Source organism: Anser cygnoides, chromosome 10 (assembly GCF_040182565.1).
Source record: "Anser cygnoides isolate HZ-2024a breed goose chromosome 10, Taihu_goose_T2T_genome, whole genome shotgun sequence".
Lineage (NCBI taxonomy): Eukaryota > Metazoa > Chordata > Aves > Anseriformes > Anatidae > Anser > Anser cygnoides.
Window position 1 is genome coordinate 11,725,139 of NC_089882.1, and position 20,765 is coordinate 11,745,903.

The following is a 20,765-nucleotide window of genomic DNA, read 5'->3' on the forward strand; positions in this document are numbered from 1 at the left end:
GTGCAGTGTGCCCTGCTGATCTCAGATGTTGCCTCGGAAAAAAAAAATACTTTCTGCAAGTACAGCTGTGAGTCTTGTGTCAGTATTATGCCCATGTGCAGTCTTACAGCTCTCTTGCTGCATTTCTTTGACTCTAAATCTTTGAAAGAAATCTCCTAGCTATTTTGTAACAATGCCTTCTGGCAGACCGTCTTGCTTAAGCTTTTTTTTTTTTTTTTTTAATTTGCTTCTGAATCTTCTCAGGAGGAATAGCGTAACAGCTTGAGAAATACGTACGTGGAGATTTCCTAGCTGAGTCCCACTGATCCTGTTTGTTGGCAGCTGAAATTTGCGCTGTCCTGTGCAGGAGAGTGGATGGATTAGAGAGGGCTTGGAATTTAACCTGTGATCTCCTCTCTGCAGCGTGTGGCAGACTAGGCTGTGCGCTGACAGCTCCGTGAGCCTCGCACAGTAACACCGGTGGTGTTTGTCCTTCCCAAACTGCTCTCTGCCTCCTAAACATGCTTCGTTTGTGTGCCGACACCAGGTCTCTGCACGCCAGAGGTGAGTGGCAGGCTGCAGAGTCAAACCCTGGGATGAAGCAGGGCTCACGCAGCGCTGGGGCCGCTCCGTGGTGCCAAGGCTGCAGCTACGGGCTCCAAATTGCATTTTTTTCACCAGGGCAGCACCAGCAGAGGATGAAACATCAGGCAAAAATTCAGAGCAGTGCTGTGGCTGGTTTCTAGAGATGGATGATGACCTTTTCTCACTTTTTGAAAGCATGACTGAACCCAGAACGCTTTAGGCAGGGTATATATATGCTCTGTTGTAACTTTGTCTTTTTTTCTGTTGAGTGAAATTAATTAGGGCTCAGTTCTGAAAACAGCCTTGTACCGCTTGGAAACCCATGACGGTTGCGGAGGGAGGACTTTGCTGCAAGACTTTGAACGCTTCGGGTGTTTATAGCAGGTGATGTCAATGACAGCTCGAGCCCCTGCAACCTCGGGAGTTTTCCACCAGGACTGAGTTTTGGAAGCCTGCTTATAAGAGAGAGAGATCAAAGCAAAAATGAAAAAGTGGTCCAAAAAAAAGCTTTTTGGTTGCCTTTTTTTGTTTTGTCTGAATTCCTAATATTTCTGCAGTTTTCTGATAAATCCTCCAGTAAAAACAGGGAAGTCAGTTTCTTCCAGTGGGATATGTACAGAGTCAGATCTATTTTCTACATGAGAAATGAGAGTAAAATAGTATTTTTTTTTTTTTTCAATTTCTGGGTCACTTTCTTTACACCAGTATCCTAAAGTAAAGCACATGTGAAGGTATTTTTTTCTTCGACAAAATTATTCCATTAAAAGTACGGTATCTTTCTGACATGTTAGTGTTCTCCACTGTGAGCTCAGTTCAGTCTCTTCTATTTTGCCCATCGTTGCTCACCACAGCCACAATTTCAGAAGCTCTTGCTCTGTGTTCTTACTGTTCTAAAGAACTGGAGCGTGTTTTTAGAAGTTTTGATGCAACACCAAACTAGTATTTTCATGAATCTTTCCTTTCCTGGTAGAACTAACAAAACCTGTATTTGTGGATTAAAAGAAATACCTCTCAAGATTAATCCTAATTGCTTAGCTGTATTTGTATAAAACCTTTGATTAGGGGAAACACAAGAAATGGAAGTAGTATTTCTTTATGCCAGGTTCGTGTTCGTCTTGGCCAGGCGTTTCGGCGCAACCCTGAACTAACGTGAATCGTCAGCTTGATGCAAAGCCAGGGGACGTCAGCTCCATCCAGATCACAACATCTCCAACTCACCCTGACTTGAATATCTCTGAGAATCACGTGAGGGTTTTTGTTTTAAATTCCTGATACCAGATTTCTGCAAAAGTGAGGATTGAAGCAGACCTCCAAAAAAATAGGCCATCCCTCGGAGAAAAGCGAAACGAACTCATGAGCTATGCATGCTACATCAATATGCATGAGCAATTTCTGTAGAATATAAGCTCTACAAAAGACTGTTTTTTTTAGCTTTTAGGAAACGTTTCTGTCTGAATGAGCAACTGTCAGAGTGGCATGGTTGAAAAGATTTTCTGCTGTAGAGAGAAGAAACTTCAGCTCTTCAAACAACACAGCTTATCGGGGGAAGCAAGTTGAGGCAGAGCTGTCTTTGTGCTTTCCAAACCCAGCAAGGTACCTGCAGAGCAGCTTTGCAAATTCTTTTGATACTGCCTTGTCCAAGAGTGCCACGCTCTTTCTCACACTTCAGAACCGTGAGAATTTTGCTTATCTTGGAGAGGAGAGAGCCCAGGGAGATTAACCTTGAGATTGAAATAAGGAGGGAAAAACACTGCGCTCTCTTCTTCAAAAAGCGAATAAACGTATTTAATGTGATGACATTTCTTCTTTGTTCTACTTTCAGAATCTAATTTTGTCCGGCATTATGTAAATTTTTTAGATTTTTTTTATAACTCCTGTAGAGACTTCCCGTTAAGCAGAGCAGCTTCCTCTTTGGCACCCTTCCCTCGTGCAGAGGCACTGCGCCACTTCTCCAGCGCGGTGCCAAACATGAGCGGTGGGTGCCCATTTCTGACGGTCCGCGGTCTTCTGTCACTGGGAGGTCAGAGTTAAACTGAGGGAGACTTGGAAAAGGCTTCTGAAGTGACCAAATTTCTCTTTGAACGTCAAGCTGGAAACTGCAGGTTGGGTGATGTGTTGCCCAGCCAATTTTCTCTTTTCACCCCGATCGCAGAGAAAGAAGCCAGTCTTGAATCAGGAATTTTCCAAGTTCAGTTTTGGACTGAGCCAATCTTTGATCTGCAAGTTTTAAACTGATGGTAAGAAAAAGGGGAAATGAGAATGAGGGAAAGAAATTCTCTCTTCGTGGAGAGTGTGGTCAAGCACCGGGACGGGCTGCCCGGGGAAGTGGTGGATCCCTGTCCCTGGAGGTATTTAAGAGACGTGGCACTGGGGGACATGGTTTAGTGATGGGACTTGATGTGTCGGGTTGATAATCTCTAAGGTCTTTTCTGGCCTAAAAGATTAAATGATTCGAAATACAATCTTTCAGCCTGGTTGTTGTTTTTAGTTTTCCTCTTCTCAATTTTAATAAATTTAACCAGAGCTGGAAAAGTTCTGGAGGACTCAAGTTATGCAGAAGGATTGGCGCAGTTCTGCAGTTGCACACAAAAACCAAAATAGAAATGCAGCATCTAGAATATGCATTCCCTTCTGCACTGGGGTCCTTATAAAAGTATTTTACTGAAATATCCTGCTGCCAGCAAGGCACTGAGAGGGCCATCTTGCATCTTCTTTGGGTCTTAATTCTCTGAGAAGAGAATAGAAAAGTGGAAACAAAGCTGACAATTTTTCAAAAGCATCTTTTTCAATCCGTTTTGTGTCTGAGATGAAGTGTTACTGGTCTTGGATGACCTAAGGCCCTTGTGTCACCCAGTTGCTGATAGAGGACTGAATCATAGCTCTTTCTGAAACGTTTCTCAAGCTTGAGACCTTTAATTGTGTAAAATTCCTGGCTGTCCAGGAATCGCCCTGCTGGGCAGTGTGCCCTGAGTGCCAACCGAGACTCACTTCTGTGCTGCGAGGCCGCAGTGGGTGCTTTTCTTCTGCTTTGGGGCTTTTGTGAAAGTGGACTCGCATCATGAACATGGCTTTAAGAATTCAAAATCTTTTATTTTCAGGTGATTTTATGATGCGAGTAATAAGATTGGCACTACAGCTGGTCTGGTCAGGGCTTGTAGATGGAGCAAAACAGGAATGGTCGCAGAAGCTTTATTTTTCATCCCTTACCAAGAACAAGAGAGCGTGCAGGTGGGGAGCAAAGTTTGGCCACTGTGAGGAGTTGGGTTCACAGCCAAGGCCAGAAAGGAATTTCTTTGTGATGGGACTTCCTTGGAGCATGTTCTGGAACAAAAAGAAATAGCCTTGCAGAATCACTCGTCTTGATTTTAAATTTCTTCCATGATAGACTTATCTCCAGATCTGTTAACCTGGCATCTTTCGAGAACACTAGTTCTGCGTTTTACCTAACAATGTGTCTCAAAAATGTTTCATTGTTAGGGCAGTTTGTTAGATATAAGCGCTACTGTTTGTATTTCTGTAATTTTTCATTCTTGGAGGGACTTGTTGATCGGTTCCTCCTCTGGGAACAAGTCGCTCCGTATATTGTTCCTGGAGTCGTGGTGCTGCGACGGATGCTGCACCTCAGGCTGTGAAAATCCAACCAAAAACTACTCATTTTCATGTGTTACGGATGAGCTTCCCGTTTAAGTTTTTTTTTTCCTCTTGTCAGGATGGTAGTTCTTACTGCTACCGAGAAATAATGTAGTTACTGTTAGAGAATGATTCATTAGCATGTGGTTTGCATTCGCAGGAAGCTGGTCTTGTAGAGACCACATTCCTGATGCTTGTTTGTTTTACAGAAACAAAATGCAGATGTCTTCCTCGTACAAGCAAGTCAAAGGTGTCTGTCCCGAGCTGAAGCTCTTGCCTGGGTCTGCCAGGCGGAGGTCTTGAAGCAACCTGTCAGAGACGGGCAGCGGCACTTTGTCCGTGCAAACAGGAGCAGGCTGCACGTGTCCGCCGTGTGCCACGCTGCCGCTGATCGAAGGCTGCTGCACTGGGAGTGAGCGCTGCCGGGGTGTGCTCCATACATCCCATTGCTGGTGAAGCCGGGGCAAGTCACCTCCCAGGTCTCTGGCAGCATGAGCTGGTGCTTCAGTTCTTCTAGAAGAAGTTTCTTTGAACGTTGAAAAATGACCCTGGGCAGATCAGAAACCAGAGGTGGCAGGAATAGGTCTGTCACGTTGTGAAACTGCACCTCTGCAGTGGGTTGGTTGTAGAAGGGTAATGATACGTTGCCAGTAGGTGTGCAGAGCCTGTCTGTTTCGCAGAGGCAGCAGCCACAGGTAGTTTTTCCCTGTGGGGCCGTGCTGGGGTTGTTGCATGGCCATATTACCAGTGCATCGGGCTCCACCTTTCACCTGCAGCAGGGTTTGAGGTGGTATGTGGCTTTCTGGCTGGTGACTGGGACTGGCAGCTTCTCTAGAAAAAAATGGATCTCTTCCTGCAGCTGGGATGGAAGAAATTGTGTTTTCTGAATGTGTGGTAGACAGAGATGTGATGGTGATAGCTTCTCTCTGAGTGGGGGAGACAGAGCTCTGGCCTTGCTCAGGCGCTCCAAACAGAGCAGAGCGAGGAGGTCGGCTCAGGAGCCTCCCCAAATCCAGGGGAGAGGCGCTGTGTTTGCAGGAGGCCTGCCTTGTTTGGACTCTGTGAGCCCGATCAAGGCACGAAGGGTCCAGAGGTCGGGTAAAGTTCAGCAGCCCAGCAGATGCTTGTGGTCCCGGTGGGTGCGAGCAGACCAGGCTGTTTTCTCCTGAAAGGAACCGGTCCGTAGAAGCAAGGGGAACTTGCTCGCTTGTACCCTTGTAACATGACTTCAAATGTCGTGTGGCAGGATTCTAGAGGCTGCTCAGGCACTTGCTCTGGCTAGCATGGACTGCACTAGTGCTTGCCAGGAGCCCGTGTAAGGTGAGCAAGTCTGCATGGAAATAGTCCCTGTCAGAGGAGCTTTCCGTAACCCCAGTCTATTCCAGTGCACAACAACTTTCTTTTCTACACCGAAAGCTTGGGAAAATATATTTATGTATATATGTATATTATTTTTCCCCCTACCCTGTGCTGACAGAGCATGTCCGTGCTTGCAGTTTGTTGCTGCTTCTCCAGCTCTGTAAGCAGCCTCAGCCTGCCCTGTGGGGCCGATGTGGGGCACTTCTCAAGGACCCCGAGCCCAGTCCGGTCTGAGCCTCTCAACGGGTGCCCACGGTTAGGGCTCGATGTTGGGCTTCCAGGATTACTTAAACTAATCCATTGATTTCCCTATTCCTTCTTCTCTGTGCTGTTGTGATGAATATTTGAGTTAATTTGGTACATCCATGCTTCATTCCAACCCGTATATTGCAGGTATACTGGCTGTGAAATTATGTCTACTAGTTTAATGGGAATTTGATATCACTGAGCTGTTTTACTGGGTTTGTACAATTTATTAGTCTTATAAGAACATCATAGTCCTGAGCAGAGATGTGTCCTCAAAATATACCTCACTTTTTTTCTTTTTTTTTTTAACCTAGGTGTCACATGCTGTTGCAAAACTTGTATTAGTTAGTTTCCACTGGCAAATCTCAGAGATTTTGGAAAGGTAAGTGTAACTAATCTTATTTCTTCAGTGCTCAGTGCTTTTCCCCCTGTCTTTGCAAGAGTCCTCCTGTAGTGTCTTTTGACAAGTGTCTTTGGACCTGAAAGCAGGCCGCACTGCCGTGCCAGGGAGCAGAGGAGAAATGCTGTTTTGTTGAGGCTGCATTGCCTGTAAAGAATTTGTAAACAGGGAGAGGGGAGTGTCGGCAAATGTCTTTCAGTCTGAGGAATTATCTTCACGCTGGGAACCCTGGAGATGCACACAGCTTAAACAATGAGATAGCAGATTGAGAGAGCTGCATCTATATTTATTTTAACAAATATAAAGTTAACATATGTTCTGTTTGGAACATATGAGCCATAAATCATAAAGAAACACTGAACTAATGCTGATGTACAATTTAGTACGTTTGCTTCGAGATTTTTGCTCCCTCTGAATGTGAGGTTTTTTCCAAGCTGACTGGCATTTGGAGAGCAGCAGACGATGGTGTGAGAGAACTAACAAGTGCAGCCCCTTTGTTGCTCTGACAGTGTCACACTGCAGTGAGTCCTCTGGCTGATTTCAAAAGGAGGCTTCGGACTCTGCCCAAATGTATGCGGGAAGTGTGTCAGGAGGCACTGCTGTCTGGCAGCCCCTCCAGAAAATACTGGCTCAGAACTGAACATTGTCTGAAAATAGAGAGCACATCAGCCTGACTCATTCTGCCATGCCATTTTTGGCCCTGTTAGCCAGCAGCTTCATCCAGAGAACGTATGGGAGACGCATCTCACGTATGGATACTGTCGCAGCATCTCTGGTAACTGGCTCGTTGGTTACCATGCATCCTGTGAAAGCTTTTCCCTGGGGAATGTGGAGGGTGAGATTCCTGCACAGCAGCTCAGAGCGATTCTGCAGGTTAACAAGGTTTAAACAAGAGGAACTCTGGGGAAGGAAGGGTTTACTTCTCAAGCTGTGGCTTTGCAAGTTTTCTCCAGCTGATCTGGTCCTCAGACCTCTGTCTTGGTATAAAGTAGCATTATCAAATTAAAGATCCCTAAACACACCTAAAAATGCTTGTGGAGAGGGAAGATTTAGATCCTAGTCCCAACTCTGACGCTGCTTTCTATTCCTGAATTCACTGATTTATTATTGGCAATGCAAGCATTCCTCTGCAATGGAAATCACAAAGAGCAAGACCTGTTTAATTCTAAGGCTGCTGATGGACAGCTTCATATGCCTAAAGGGTGATAATCTGTCATAAAGTAACTACTTAGCTAGGTAGTAGACTGCAGCCAAAGTGAGACCTAACCAGGACAGCTTGATTTTACAAAGGAATGGAAGGCAGGCAGTAGCCTCACTGGAGTGTGTTGTCATGGGCAATGGTTTGACTACTCGAGGAGTGAAAATATTAGTGTGGGTAGAAAAATCTTCACTTCAGAAAAATTTCTCGGGGTGGGAGGGCACTTGTAGCAAAATATCTATTGAGGAATAGAAGGGAAATATTAATCAACATTTTGAAGAAACTATCATAAAGTTGTGGTGATGAGAGTTCAGGTCACCCTGTGAGGGTGCCTCACACAGCACACACTTCCGTGCTCCTCATCAACACCTCCACTACCATTTGCAGAGAGCCTGCTGTTTATTCAGGTGAGAAGGACCAGTTTAACAATGCAAAATGTATTCAGAAATGGATTTGATCGTTCTTTAATTGCCTTTTCAGGCACAAGTCTAATGCTGCCCAATTGCTAGTAGAAGCACGAGTACAGCCCACCTCATCGAAACATGTAAGTATGCTGACTATTTTGGTGTCTTCCCTTGCCTTTGGTCTCTTCCCTTGCCTCCGACCCACCTTGTCGGAGGTGTGCGTTACCAATGGGCCTGTCCCATGTTAACTCTTTGCAGACCTAAGGTCCTACACCTTAAATAAGTGCTGGGTTTACTTTTTAAATGAGACTGCATTCAAGAAGTGTCTAACGTAAGCAGCAGCTTTGCTGTTTGTTGTCTTGCAGGTTGTGTTCAAGAATTACTTGTCTCAAGAAAATTAAGCTATTATTTTTGGCAGGAGTGATGATAAACAATGGCAGGAGCAGAGTGCATGGGCCTGGCTACCTCTTCTGATACTGCTCGCTCTGTAAAAGACACTAAGGGAAGTTCTGGCTGCACAGAGTGAGCAGTGCTTGTCTGTGGCTAGAATACATCTTTTGTCTTGAGATGGCTAAGTTGGCTCCACTGCTCTGCTCGGGGATGCTTAAGCCAAATCTCCCAGTGGTGTTTCTGCTGAGCCAGTCAGTAATGACATTTGAACCCCCAGCTTGTGTTCTGCAGCCAGGGCTCCGTGTGTTCTTGGACACTTTCTTTCCTCTAAAAGTTAGTTTAAGGCTTGACAAACTTGGTTTGATAGCAGTACAGTACAGTCTTTTTGCATGTGCTAGGGCTAGTTGTTCTGTGCTTCGGCTCCTAGTGCAGAATGATGGTATTTTGGGGGGACTCTTTGGGACATACACTCATACTGTAGAGCAACTGACCGTACAGGGAGAAGCTACAGTGGGACAGCTCAGAGAAAAGCTCCGAGGGATGGCTTGCAAAAGTTCTAGGTAGTGTGCTTGCTGCTCGAGTTGAGCAGTTGATCTGTGCAGTTGCTGAGTTGGTGAATTTTGTTTTTGTCCGTAAGTGAGGCTGCTTAGAACAAAGTTGCTTTATTTCTTTTTCATGTGGTCATGCTACAAAACAAGCTCTACTGGTCATGTGGCTGGGCACTCATGCTGCTGCTTCTCCGTGTCTCTGGCATGCGGAGCTATGCATGGCAGCTTGACGTCTGCCTCGCACGAGCTTCTCAAAGAGTAGCAAAGGTTTAAGCAGTGAAAAGTGATTATATGGCTTCTCTGTGAAAAGGGAAATAGGAGCATAAAGTCCTGTTAACAGCTTTGTAGAGCCGCCCTTTTGCTAAATGCTGTGCTAGACTTAGTTCTTCAGGTCCCAAGGGTGAGCCAAAATGTGTTAGAGGCTGGATCTGTTGTCTAGGGATTAGTTCTGCACTACCCACGGGGAGACCAGACGGCTTCCCGGTGAAGCAATAGCAGAATTATGCCTGACTTGAAACAAACCTTCTAATCCTTTTCAGTTGGAGAGATGAAGCCTATTTTGCCAAATGTAGCGTAGGCAGAAAATAAGAGATGTGAGAAGATCCCTGACCTTTGTGATGGTCTGTGAACAACCTTTTCTCTCTGTATAAGCTCTCTACGTGCTGTACCTTCATTTGCATATCAAATACGGTACCCAAAATCATTGTCCAGGAAGAGAGCATTGCTAAGCCTGCTTCCAGCTCTAGCTGCTCGTCATGGCCTGTGGAACAGTGATCGAGTCTGACCCAGCTAACAAAGAATATCAGTAAATGCAGGAAAGGACATACACAAAGATTTCTTTTCTCACTTTTCAAACAAGGAAAAAGTAAGAACTAGAAAAGTAACGGTGAGTTCTGGGTAGCACTAGACAAGAGGCAGGAGCTGTTCAGTGACTGGACATCTGTTGTGCTCCATGAGGTTGAAGAGGTTCATGAGAAGGGCTGACTGCTGGGGCAGTGCAGCACCCCAGCACGCCAGTCACTTAGGAACCTGTTCTGGCTTGGAGCTCATCTGAGACCATTGTCCCAGTGAAGGTGATGAAAGTGACTGTGGATGAGGTGAGAATTCGCCAGGGGAGCTGGGATGCTTTCACCATAACGCTGATTTGTCTTTCGCAGGCAATGGTACATTCCTCCCATCACTGCGCAGTGTGCATGCAGTTTGTCCGGAAGGAGAACTTGCTTTCTCTGGCTTGTCAGCACCAGTTCTGTCGCAGCTGCTGGGAGCAGCATTGTACAGTGCTTGTCAAGGATGGCGTCGGAGTTGGTGAGTTTGAGCTGGGTATGGTAGTGGGTCTGTGTTTTACATGTTGGCTGCTCTTCAGATGACTGGCTGAATTGCTCTAAAATATCTCAGTAATGAGAAAATGGGGTGGGTTCTTGTGACAAATCTAACTTTAACTAGCAGTCTTACCAGAATCCCTGGTGGGCACTGGCATACCACCTGGAGAGCTCTCCTCCCGCCTAACAAAACCTGCAAGTCCAGAGATCCATTTGCTGCTCTCCTCCCCTTTGTGATCTCAACAGGGTGACTGTAGCAAATTAAAAGTTGCAAATCTTCTGCCTTTTGAGATTGCATCTCAGGTGATGTGTTGTTGCATTGCCCTGGGAATCAGCGTGGATGCAAACATCTGTTCCCTTTGTGTTGGGTAGAAGCCAGTAGTAGCCAGAGTTGCTTTGCGCTTCTTGTGTCCTGTCATTCCTTCTGGTGTGGCAGTAACATGCAATTTTCTGCTCCAAGTGTGTGACTTTGTGAATCCCAGTTGAAACACTTACTGATCCTGGATACATTTGTGCCCTGTCATCTTTCCCTGAAGACAGTTGGGCTTCAGCTTTTCAGCAGCCCTGATAGATTTGCTAGGTCTGTTTCACAGTTGTGTCCCTCTTGCCACAACAACAGATGGCACCTAGGAAACTGTGTTGAATGCTATCTCTGTCTCTGCTCCTTTTAGCACAAATTGCACTGTTCTGAAACGCTGTTTTCTCAGGGGTCTCCTGCATGGCTCAGGACTGCCTACTTCGGACACCAGAAGACTTTGTGTTTCCATTGCTGCCTAGCGAAGAGCTGAAAGACAAATACAGGCGCTACCTCTTCAGGGACTATGTGGAGGTATTGTCTTTTTCAGGCTTAAAATACCCTGGATTAATTCACCAATGACTTGCAGAAATTTTGTTTGAGGTGCCTTGCATCTCTGATTAGAAATGCAGTAACTGCAGCAGAATTGTCCCTCATAAACATGACGTCGGTGCTCCTGTGGTACAGCCTCACTGACAAAATGCTCTAGCAGGTTGCCAAAGTAAATTCTGCTGTAAGGTCACCCAGTAACTGCTTGGCTAGTGCTTGGCTCTTTTTCTCAAGTAGAATTCTCAGAGTGTTTCAGCTGAGAACTTCAAACTTAAGTCTGAGTTTTAAAGCCCTCCTTGCTCTTGCCACAGTTATTTTAGGCTCTGAAAAGTAAGTCCCTCACCTTAGTGAAGGACCAACTGGATTGGTTTGCTCAATAACGTTTTATGTGAGATTTATTGATATTAAGATATACATGGTTAAGGTTAAATGTGCAGAAAGTGTTCTGGTTACTGGGAACAGACTGGGAAAAGTAAAGAAACAAGGAAGCAGTATGAAAGAGTGGTGTCACCTCTTTTCAGTAAGTGGGAGGAAATAGCCACCACAGGAAAGCAGCTGAGTACATTCTGGGGCATAAGATGAGGATGGGGAATGTTGCTGATCTTCTGCATATGTTGCTGATCTTATCACCTTGCTATGTTCACAGAGCCATTATCAGCTGCAGCTGTGTCCTGGTGCAGATTGTCCTATGGTCATACAGGTACAGGAGCCAAAAGCCCGGCGAGTGCAGTGCAATCGTTGCAATGAGGTCTTCTGGTAAGAAACAGAAAAGGTTAAAGATCATGGGGAAATTATATGCTGTCCTCAGAGCTACTCCGTTTGCTTGCCAACAGGTTCAGCGTGTGAAAAAGCATCTCAAATGCTTTGCTAGAGTTGTTTGTAACTTGAGTTAGTTTGAGTAATTGGACACTTGGTGTCTGACTTCTGCAGGTGGTCAGCCTTCCCCTTGCTCCCTAAACTCCTTGGAGTTGGGTGTTCTGACGGTCAGGGAACACAGGGCTTGAGTAACAAAGGGGTTAAAAATCTTCCTTTCTCATATGCTGGTTGGCTAGGTTACAAATTTTGCTGCAGTCATAGTGAGTGGTAGAGAATCTGGTAATGGCTGTGGAGGCCTTGCAGCTATCTGCTGGTATTGTGTTTTTAGGCTTATTACAAGTTTTTGATTCCCAGAGTGTCTGGTGTGTTTCGAGGCTGGCAGGAGAATAAATTTCTGCTGAATAGGAACACTAATGTTCCTTGTCTGCCTCAGGTATAAATGGGGCAAGAGTAAAAAGGTAGCTTGTAGGGCTGCTGAAGTGCCTTCTGCTATTGGTCTCCAGAATCACTGCTGTTGAGAATGCCTGTGGAGCACGATACAACTGGTTTAGAGCCCCAGCTCCCTGGTATGTCCGTGCAAACAGCCCTTGCTCACCCGGGGCTGTTCGGTTTGTGCTAATGCAGGAGCGTGATATCTGTCACTGGAGTTATTTTACTTGTAAAGCCACTGGTATGCTCCAGGCCTCTACACTCGTGTTAGAGCAGGCGTAGGTAGAGTTGGTAGGGAGGGATGTGTCAGCCCTCAGACACGTTCTTGACAGAGAAGGCCTCTTCACTCTCATCCTGGTGCCAGTTTCTGCATAGGAGAGTGGTGGTTTGTTGGAGCTCTCACTGTGCAGCGCCTCAGCCTTGGTCTTTGCACTCTGGTAATACATGAGTGCATTTGTATCCCTTACCCTCACTTGGCCTCCCAGATTTTGGTCATCAGGAAAACCTCAGTTCTTGAGTAACTTCCCTGGAAATTGATATGACGTGTCTTTTTCTTTTTTCCTCTATTAAGCTTTAAGTGTCGGCAGATGTACCACGCACCTACAGACTGTGCTACCATCCGGAAATGGCTCACCAAGTGTGCAGATGACTCCGAAACAGCCAACTACATCAGTGCTCACACTAAAGATGTAAGGCCAAGCACCTGCGTGTTTTTCCTTGTCCTCTAGTCCTGCCTGGGAAGCAAGCTACAATTGTGTACATACTTAGCATCATGTGCTGCTTTTTCACAGGCTGTAAATTCTCACAGCTTTCTAAGGACAGTGATACAACACAGCTGAATGTGCTGGGAATGTTTTGTGCAGGAGGTCCAGCCGCCCTCCTGCAGCATGGTCCTCACTCCAGACCTAGTGTGAATGTCTTTGGCAGCCAGGTGTGCTGCCCTCCCATGGGCAAAAGGCAGAATTGTGGCTGCTTCAAAATGACCAGTGAAGGTATATTTCAAATGGAAAGAGAGGGTGCAGTAAGTGCAGAGTCAGTAAATGCTGGTGGTGTTTAACCCTGAACACCTGTGTGGAGTACTGTGAACGAGGTGAGGGAGATAGTCCTGATTTGGCAAAGAAAACAAAAGCGTGTTAGATGAAATCTGTAACTTAGATGGTGAAATACTGCTAGTAGATTTAGACTCAAGAAAAAGAAATAGTACTACATATTGTGCACTCTAGTCTATCTGTAGAATTGTCTTAAAAGGTTGTAGGCAAACTGCTAGATTAACTGTCTGTAGACTGGAACTTTAAGTTTCTTTGGGGAATTTTGTGGCCTGAATTCAAAATAGTTCTTAGTCGGCTGGCATTTATTTTACCATAACCGATAGCAGTTGTGACAGTGCTAATTAGGTGCAAGCTTCAGTTATGTTAGGAAAGTGCATACTTAGACCAGAGACCCTAAATACCTTTCTTTTTCTGGAGAGATGTCAGCATGTGATGGCACTGTATTTGCTGTGCTCATTTGTAAATATAAGGTTCTGTTATATTCAGCGTTGTCGTGGCACGCATTTTATCTGCTGTTAAAACTTATAAAAAAACAACAAAACTCGCTTCCTTCTTTGTACCTATGCAACCCAAAAAATGTTCCTGAACTTGGTACCTCACGGCATCAGTGGACTGCTGATGGAGCAAAGAAGTGTGCAGCTCACTGTGGTCAGACATTCTCTTCTACTAGCTAAGTTGTCATCTGTTAGGGGCTGTTGAAGGCAGGATACAGAGCTGGTTATCTTGTCTAAGTAGCTGTGGAAGCTACTGCCACGTGTGCCTGTACCTGGGCAACTGCTAAATGCTAACTCAGTTAACTAAAGGTTAGTTAACTAGGTTAGCTAAATGCTAACCTTCAGTTTTAGAAGGAGTAACAGCAGCAAACTTGTTTTCTGCTGCAGTCCAGTGCTGAGCAGTCCAATGCTGCTGTGTAACATCCCTGGCTTTCTGCCTCCTTTTTAAATTGAGCTGCCAGTAGTTGGTGGAGTAAGAGTGTATATATATTAATATTTTCACCTATGCATATAAAAAAAAAAAAAGGGGGGAGGGAGGGGAAGCCAGGGTAGAATAATCATGCAAGCATTGTCATTCTCCAGAAATCTGCTAGAGACAGAGTTGGGTCTAACAAATGCTTCTGTTTCCCCAGTGTCCGAAGTGCAATATCTGTATTGAAAAGAATGGAGGCTGCAATCACATGGTGAGCAGTTCCCTGAACGCATCAGATCTTCCTTGTTCTAAGCAGAATTTTTTTTCCACTTCCCACTAACCAGTGCCTCCTGTCTTCTCTTACAGCAATGCTCCAAATGCAAGCATGGTAAGTAGAATTTGGAAAACAGTTTTCTCAGTAATGGGGGTTAGGGATGTTCTCTTCTCTTTTTTATACTATAGAGGTGAACTGTCAACACCGGCCAATTTTCTCTTTTTCCCCCCCTAGTAAAAGGTGAACAGGGTTTTAATTACAGCCTTGCGTGGTAGCTTTTTTCCCCATTGTCTATGATCTCAGCTGGGTTCTGATTCAGCGCTAGTTTGGCTCCCTCTCCCTGACATGTCCAATAAATAGAGAAGTGTTCATCTCTGCTGTAATATTAACAGTGGAAATGATCTTAATAAATGCTTTCCATGTAAATGTATTTATCATCAGCTGAAAATACTGGCAGAACTGATCTTTTTACTCAGATCAGCTTAAGTCCTTCTGCTCGCTGATAGAAATAATGAGGCACAGCCCAGCTGAAACTGCAGGAGTTGTGAACTGTTCCGCATAACATTATCTGTTGGATTTCTTAGTCCACCCCTGTGCAATTAGCAGCCAAACTGTCTTTGGTCCATTGTGTGCTCCTACAAAGTGACAGCCTGTTCTTGCACAGATCTTCTCGTGGCAGAATTAATTTCTGTTGCCTTGGAGCAAGATAGCTTGTGTTCAGGCCCTTTGTGTTGTGTGCTGCTAGGAAATATTATAATATCAGAACCTTATTTGGATGATGATTAAAGATTGCTGTCCTTTCTCATTTCCTTTGCTTTGGGGTCCTCAGCAGCACTGGATGTGATTTGATGGAGCTCTGTGACAAGGGTGAGCAAGCAAGTGCAAAGGTACCATGGTGACTAGCACTCGAGAAGGCTGGTGAACTCTGGAAATAGCAATTTCAGTCTCTCGTAATCCGTGATACAAAAGTGATTCTTATTGTAGCAACTTAATCTCCATCTTTTTTCCTTTCTAGCAGAACATTCACAGCCTCGCTCTGAAATCAGGAAACCGTTAAACGGGTTTTGCTATTGCTCTCTTTCCTCCACTTTCTTCCCAGTTCAGTGGCTCCTAACTTGAAGTGTTATTAACCACTGATACCTGAAGTCACCCAGGTAGTTCTCTCTTTGAGAGAGCTGAGGGCAGACTTCTGCATGAGTTAGTTTCCTTTTGGATTTGATTGTTCGTATTTTATTCAGCCAGAGATTCGCATGGGGCAGTACGCCAGCAGTGGGGAGGATGCATCTCACAAATAAGACCACAGCCCGCCTCTTCTTTAACCCGGAGTGACAGCCTGTGCAGAGCACAAGATCCGTGCATGGGTCTTGGTGTACAGAATGCAGCACTCCAGGGTTTACTTTCCATAATTGCACAGGAGGCTGTACAGTGAAAATCTTCGAGACAGGCTGGTATTTTTGGCTCACTGGTGTGTTCTGTTTTGCAAGATGATACAAAATGTATGTTTCTTGGCTTAGCAGAAATAGCTGAAAGCAGATGGGTTGTGTCTCCTGAAGCTTTTCTCTCGTAAAGATGTGGTTTTTTTCTGTGCATCACAGTGGGTTTTTCACTGTTTTCTGCAGACTTCTGCTGGATGTGTCTGGGAGACTGGAAGACTCATGGCAGCGAGTACTACGAATGCAGTCGGTACAAAGAGAATCCTGATATTGTAAACCAGAGTCAGCAAGCACAGGCCAGGGAGGCCCTTAAGAAGTACTTGTTCTATTTTGAGAGGGTAGGAGACATCTCTTTGGCCAGAGCTGCTGTAGCCTTTTAATGCTCCCTGCCTGGTGCAAAGGTCATTGCCAGCAATCTCCGTGCAAGAAACTGCCCAAAGAGAATTTGTGCTGAATTTTCAGGCCCTGTTCTTTCTTACTTAGTCCCGCCCTGTGAGTCCCATCCGAATGACTAATGTCATCCCCAAAGCAAATCACATTTGCTCCTGTGTTTCCCTGTGCTAGAGAAAATCAGTATTACCCCTGTGCCACTATATTGTTTTCCTGCAGGCTGGGTGCTGCTGCAGTAGGTAGATATTGCTCCTATTATTTCCTTTCAGGATTGGGGAACTTCAGTTCCTTGCAGTATGTCTTTATAGAAACAAAGAATAAATTCTGTTATGTTCAAAACTCCATTGGCTGTAGCAAAGCTTTCCTAAAGGGTCACATAATCACATTTTTTTTAATTGCAGTCACAGCACCTCTGTCCCCACAGCTGATTCAATGCACCTGGACATATGGTGCAATTCTAGAACAGCATCTCTAGAAGAGAATGTGGTAGAGGTTCGATTCTGCTGCATTTCAGTGCACTTGTTTTCCCCGTTAAAATGAGTTTATTCTTCATACTATGAGCCAAGTCCTATGATAAAATAAATGTGTTCATTCTTGGCTCTCTAGACCAACAGGCTCTGGGAAATGGCCATGCTTACAGCGTGCATGTGGATGTTAGAGTTCACTGAGCCCGTGTTAAATGTTAATTTGAACTCTTGTCCTTTCTGTAGAAATCATTTAAGTAGGGGAATCGCTGTTACTCTCCACTGTGTTAGATGCAAGGTCACTGTGCAACCAGAGGGCATTCCCGTTCTGAGGAGCTGGGTTTGCTCCCTGCTCTTTCCTGCCATCAGTCTGTTGCACACAGCCTCTGCTACTTGCTACTGGAGCCGCTGCCTTGCTGTTCTTTCCCACAGCATGTTTTGCCTTGCTGGACTCCTGTCCCACTTTGATTTCCGCTTGCTAGAGCTTGTGCTTTTACAGCAAAAGTATTCTGGTCTCATGCTGTTTTTTTCTTTCCCCTTCTCCCCACCGCTTGCAGTGGGAGAATCACAATAAAAGCTTGCAGCTGGAGGCACAGACGTACCAGCGAATCCAGGAAAAAATCCAGGAAAGAGTTATGAACAACTTGGGAACGTGGATAGACTGGCAATACCTACAAAATGCTGCAAAACTCCTTGCAAAGGTGGGTAGGTGTGGCTTGTTTGGTGCAGAGAAGAGAATCTACACACGAGAATGCTGAATTCACACCTAGTGAGAGGAAGGGAATTTGGGGATTATGGATGTGTGGGACAGTACCTCCTTTCTAGGCCACGAACTAGCCAAAAATTATCTGGAAGTGACCTCTGGAAAGTTACACTTTAACTGTACAGATCCTTCCAAGGAAGGTGTAGGAAGTTCCAGCATCAAGTGTCCAGTCACCCTTGTCAGAAGGTAGCTCATTGTAGTGACTGCAGACAACTGACTGTGCCAGGTCTGAGCTCTTGTCCTTCTTTTCTCTCTCTCTTCCCCTCTGGCCCCCCACAGTGTCGTTATACCCTGCAGTACACATATCCATATGCCTACTACATGGAGTCTGGTCCCAGAAAGAAACTGGTAAGATGTTTTGCTCTTTTTTCGCTTACAGCTTTTTGGGGTGTAGCTGGCAGCATGCTGGGATGAATGAATAGACAGACATCCCTCTTCAATTCCAGAACTTGAGTGTCTGAAATAGTAGTCCTGAGTTTGAGGTAAGGACAGGACAAACATACATGGTTTTGCAACTTTTCTCCTCACTTTGAGTGGACCCGCAGCTCAGTCCTCCGATGTGTTACGTTGTTTTCCCAGGGCAGCACTGCACTTTCACTAACAAGCAATTTATCCAAAATATTTTGAGGCTTCAAGTGTACATTTGTTCCTTGGTAAGACTGTCCCAGTGCTGTGGCTATTATCCAAGCTCTTCCCGTAGCATCATGTGCAGTCTCTCAGGCTGTGCACAGATGTTCTTGCGGAGCTGACTGTGCCAGTGGGACAAGTTCCTACTCCCAGCAGTGGTTAGCAGTCCCTCAGCTCTGCCTGCAGAGCTGCTCACAGGAGCATTTCCTGACCCACTTATTGGCAGAGTGAGCTGACTTAGTAGGTATTTGTGGCTTGTAGTGTTTCTAGGCTGACATGGTTAATTTTGAGTGAGGCAGGTTGGGGAGTGCTCACCCAAGGAACTCCTGGAAGATGAAGGCAGATCGGGAGGAGGCACAAACCTGCTCTGCCAGCACAGCTGTCAGCAGAACACATTTGTTTGCTCCTCAAGTATAGCTTGTGGAATGAGGCTGCTCCACTAAGCCAGTTTCTTGTTGCCGTCTCTAATTTTGCTGTTTGCAGTTTGAATACCAGCAGGCCCAGCTGGAAGCTGAAATTGAAAATCTCTCATGGAAGGTGGAGCGAGCAGACAGCTATGACAGAGGGGTGAGTGTTCTGCTTGCTTGAGCCTGCTGGCCAGATTTTGTAATGGTCAGGCTTACCACTTGTGCAGGAGAGCTAAGGCAGTTCAGGGAGGATGCTGAGAGACTAGACCCAGAATCTCGCCGTTCTTCCTTTAGCCAGTGGGTGCTGTAAAAATGGAATGCTCACTGCTTTGTGGGAGAGGAGGGAGGGCTGCAGTGAGTCCTGGAGAACTGAAGCAGAACCAGCAGAAGTGTGGAGGAAGCTGCCTGTAGACCTCTGGTTAAGAGCAGATTCCTTAAGTGCTTGGCTTTTTAGACAGAGCAAGAGCTGGGTAACTGCAGTCAGCCTATGTCAAAAGGAAACAGGATCTGTAATCTTGTGATCCAGAGCGCACGTGAAGTGTGAAGGTTGGTGTTTATCAGATGAGCTGAGTCCCTAAAAAGAAATGTACTTACCTCTGGGGAATTCACACTAACTGTTTCTACCTTTTGTTTTACCAGGACTTAGAGAATCAGATGCACATAGCGGAGCAGAGACGAAGGACCCTGCTGAAAGACTTCCATGACACATAAGACAGGAGGAAATGACAAAGTGCAGGGGTGAGAGCAGCAAGTGAAGTGATGGCAGCTTCACCAGGATAAGCAGGCACTGCCTCTGGGAGAACACGGCCAAGGACAAAGCCACCCCTCCCCTTGCAAGTCAGACACATGCAAACACCACATCTTAGTCCAGTTTGTTCTCTTATCTTTCTGTTTCTGTTTCTGCCAGGCTAGAGGCCAGAGTTCAGATTGGCATATTTCCTGGGACATTTCCCTCCTGCCCTTGATGGTTTCAAAAGGGGAGGGAGTTTTTCTCTGAATGGCTGTTAATAGTATTAGATCATTACAATTTATGTAATTTTCAACGGTTGTACAATTATACAGACAAACCTTAGAATAACACACAACCCTTTTTAAAAATAAATTGGCAGTGGAGTGTTTTTCCTTAATCTGCTGGTAAATTTTAATGGGCTTTTCCCTCTCTTCTGCTCCCTTCCTCTGACCCAGAAATCCTCCTTGGCACCGAAGGACGCTACAAAATAACTCGGCTATATTTCCTGATGCTCCTTTAGCCAGGACATTGTAGCACTGGCATTGCATGAGGAGAGCAGCTGGTGTTAAGAGTGGCTGCTGCTGTGTCTGACCTGACAGTACCAGCAGTGGCTGAGATTTAGTACAATTACATGTGACATCTCTTTTCTTGTAAATCAGCTGTGCAAAGTCCTGCTGCTCAAACAAAAGCAAACAGAGGAATTTTAGGGGAGGGAGCAGGTCACCAAGGGGGGGATATGCCTTGAGCCAGGTCACATTCTGCATTTGATGAATTTTAGGTCTTCCATGTAGATTTCTTGCTTTCCTTGTTTTTGTGGGGAGGGTGTTGTATTGCCAAAGTGAGTGATGAGGGAATAGTAGCATACAGTTGTTAATCAAAGCTTGGGGCTTTTTCAGGGTGAAACAATCCATGCAACCTGGTAAAGAATACTTGTGCCTGCTGGGTAACATGGTTAAGAAAATTTGATCCCATTCATCAAGGTGAAACTAAAACTCTGCGACACTATGAGGAGGAACGATTATGTACAACACACTTCCTGGCACTTGTTGGCAATGTGGACAGGCACTTGAACATAGGTGCACTGCTCGTGCAGAGCCTGCACCAAGCCAGGCAGGAAATTAACTAGCAAAATTAATTTATTTGTATATTAGTATCAATACTGGTGAGGACTTATCAGAAAATTGGTTGTTAGGAGCATGTGGAGCTTTTCTATTAACATTTTTTCTAATGTAAAATATACACTAAAATAAAAATATGAAAACCTAGTTCATCTTGGTAGGGGTTAACGTGGAAAAAAAGGTTGCTTAAATGTTGATGCTTGCCTGTTTGCTGTAGGAAGCAGGCCCCGTGTTCAGGTTTCACAGGCGTGTGTATGTCACCTGCACCAGGAACGGGGGGTGCACGGCCGGTAAGGTGGAGCTGGAGCCTCTGAGTTGAGGACAGAAGGGGGTTCTCTTCCATGCTGTGTGTGGAAATGTTGCCTTTGATGTGTACTCTGTCAAGTGACGCTATGTAAAAACAACAAAGGTTAACCTGGGGGTTGGGGGTGCTAAATTCCTGCGTGTCAGCATATGG

At 45.3% G+C, this 20,765-nt stretch overlaps 1 protein-coding gene across 4 annotated transcripts in view; it reads left to right on the forward strand.

Moving 5' to 3' along the window:
- Positions 1 to 20,455, forward strand: part of ARIH2 (ariadne RBR E3 ubiquitin protein ligase 2) — a 30,262-nt gene extending 9,807 nt beyond the window's left edge. For 2 of the 4 annotated variants that reach the window (XM_067003226.1, XM_067003227.1), the window contains 13 exons: positions 6,114 to 6,181; positions 7,878 to 7,941; positions 9,897 to 10,044; positions 10,766 to 10,887; positions 11,549 to 11,658; positions 12,719 to 12,836; positions 14,323 to 14,373; positions 14,469 to 14,490; positions 15,996 to 16,147; positions 17,221 to 17,364; positions 17,706 to 17,774; positions 18,537 to 18,620; positions 19,100 to 20,455. In XM_067003226.1, the coding sequence (XP_066859327.1) occupies positions 6,114 to 6,181; positions 7,878 to 7,941; positions 9,897 to 10,044; positions 10,766 to 10,887; positions 11,549 to 11,658; positions 12,719 to 12,836; positions 14,323 to 14,373; positions 14,469 to 14,490; positions 15,996 to 16,147; positions 17,221 to 17,364; positions 17,706 to 17,774; positions 18,537 to 18,620; positions 19,100 to 19,171 (1,224 nt within the window). In that variant the 3' untranslated portion in view covers positions 19,172 to 20,455. Of the gene's footprint in view, positions 1 to 2,777; positions 2,802 to 6,113; positions 6,182 to 7,877; positions 7,942 to 9,896; positions 10,045 to 10,765; positions 10,888 to 11,548; positions 11,659 to 12,718; positions 12,837 to 14,322; positions 14,374 to 14,468; positions 14,491 to 15,995; positions 16,148 to 17,220; positions 17,365 to 17,705; positions 17,775 to 18,536; positions 18,621 to 19,099 lie in introns of those variants that run through there. The other 2 variants (XM_013180297.3, XM_067003228.1) reach the window with 2 other exon arrangements.
- Positions 20,456 to 20,765: the final 310 nt, after the last annotated feature.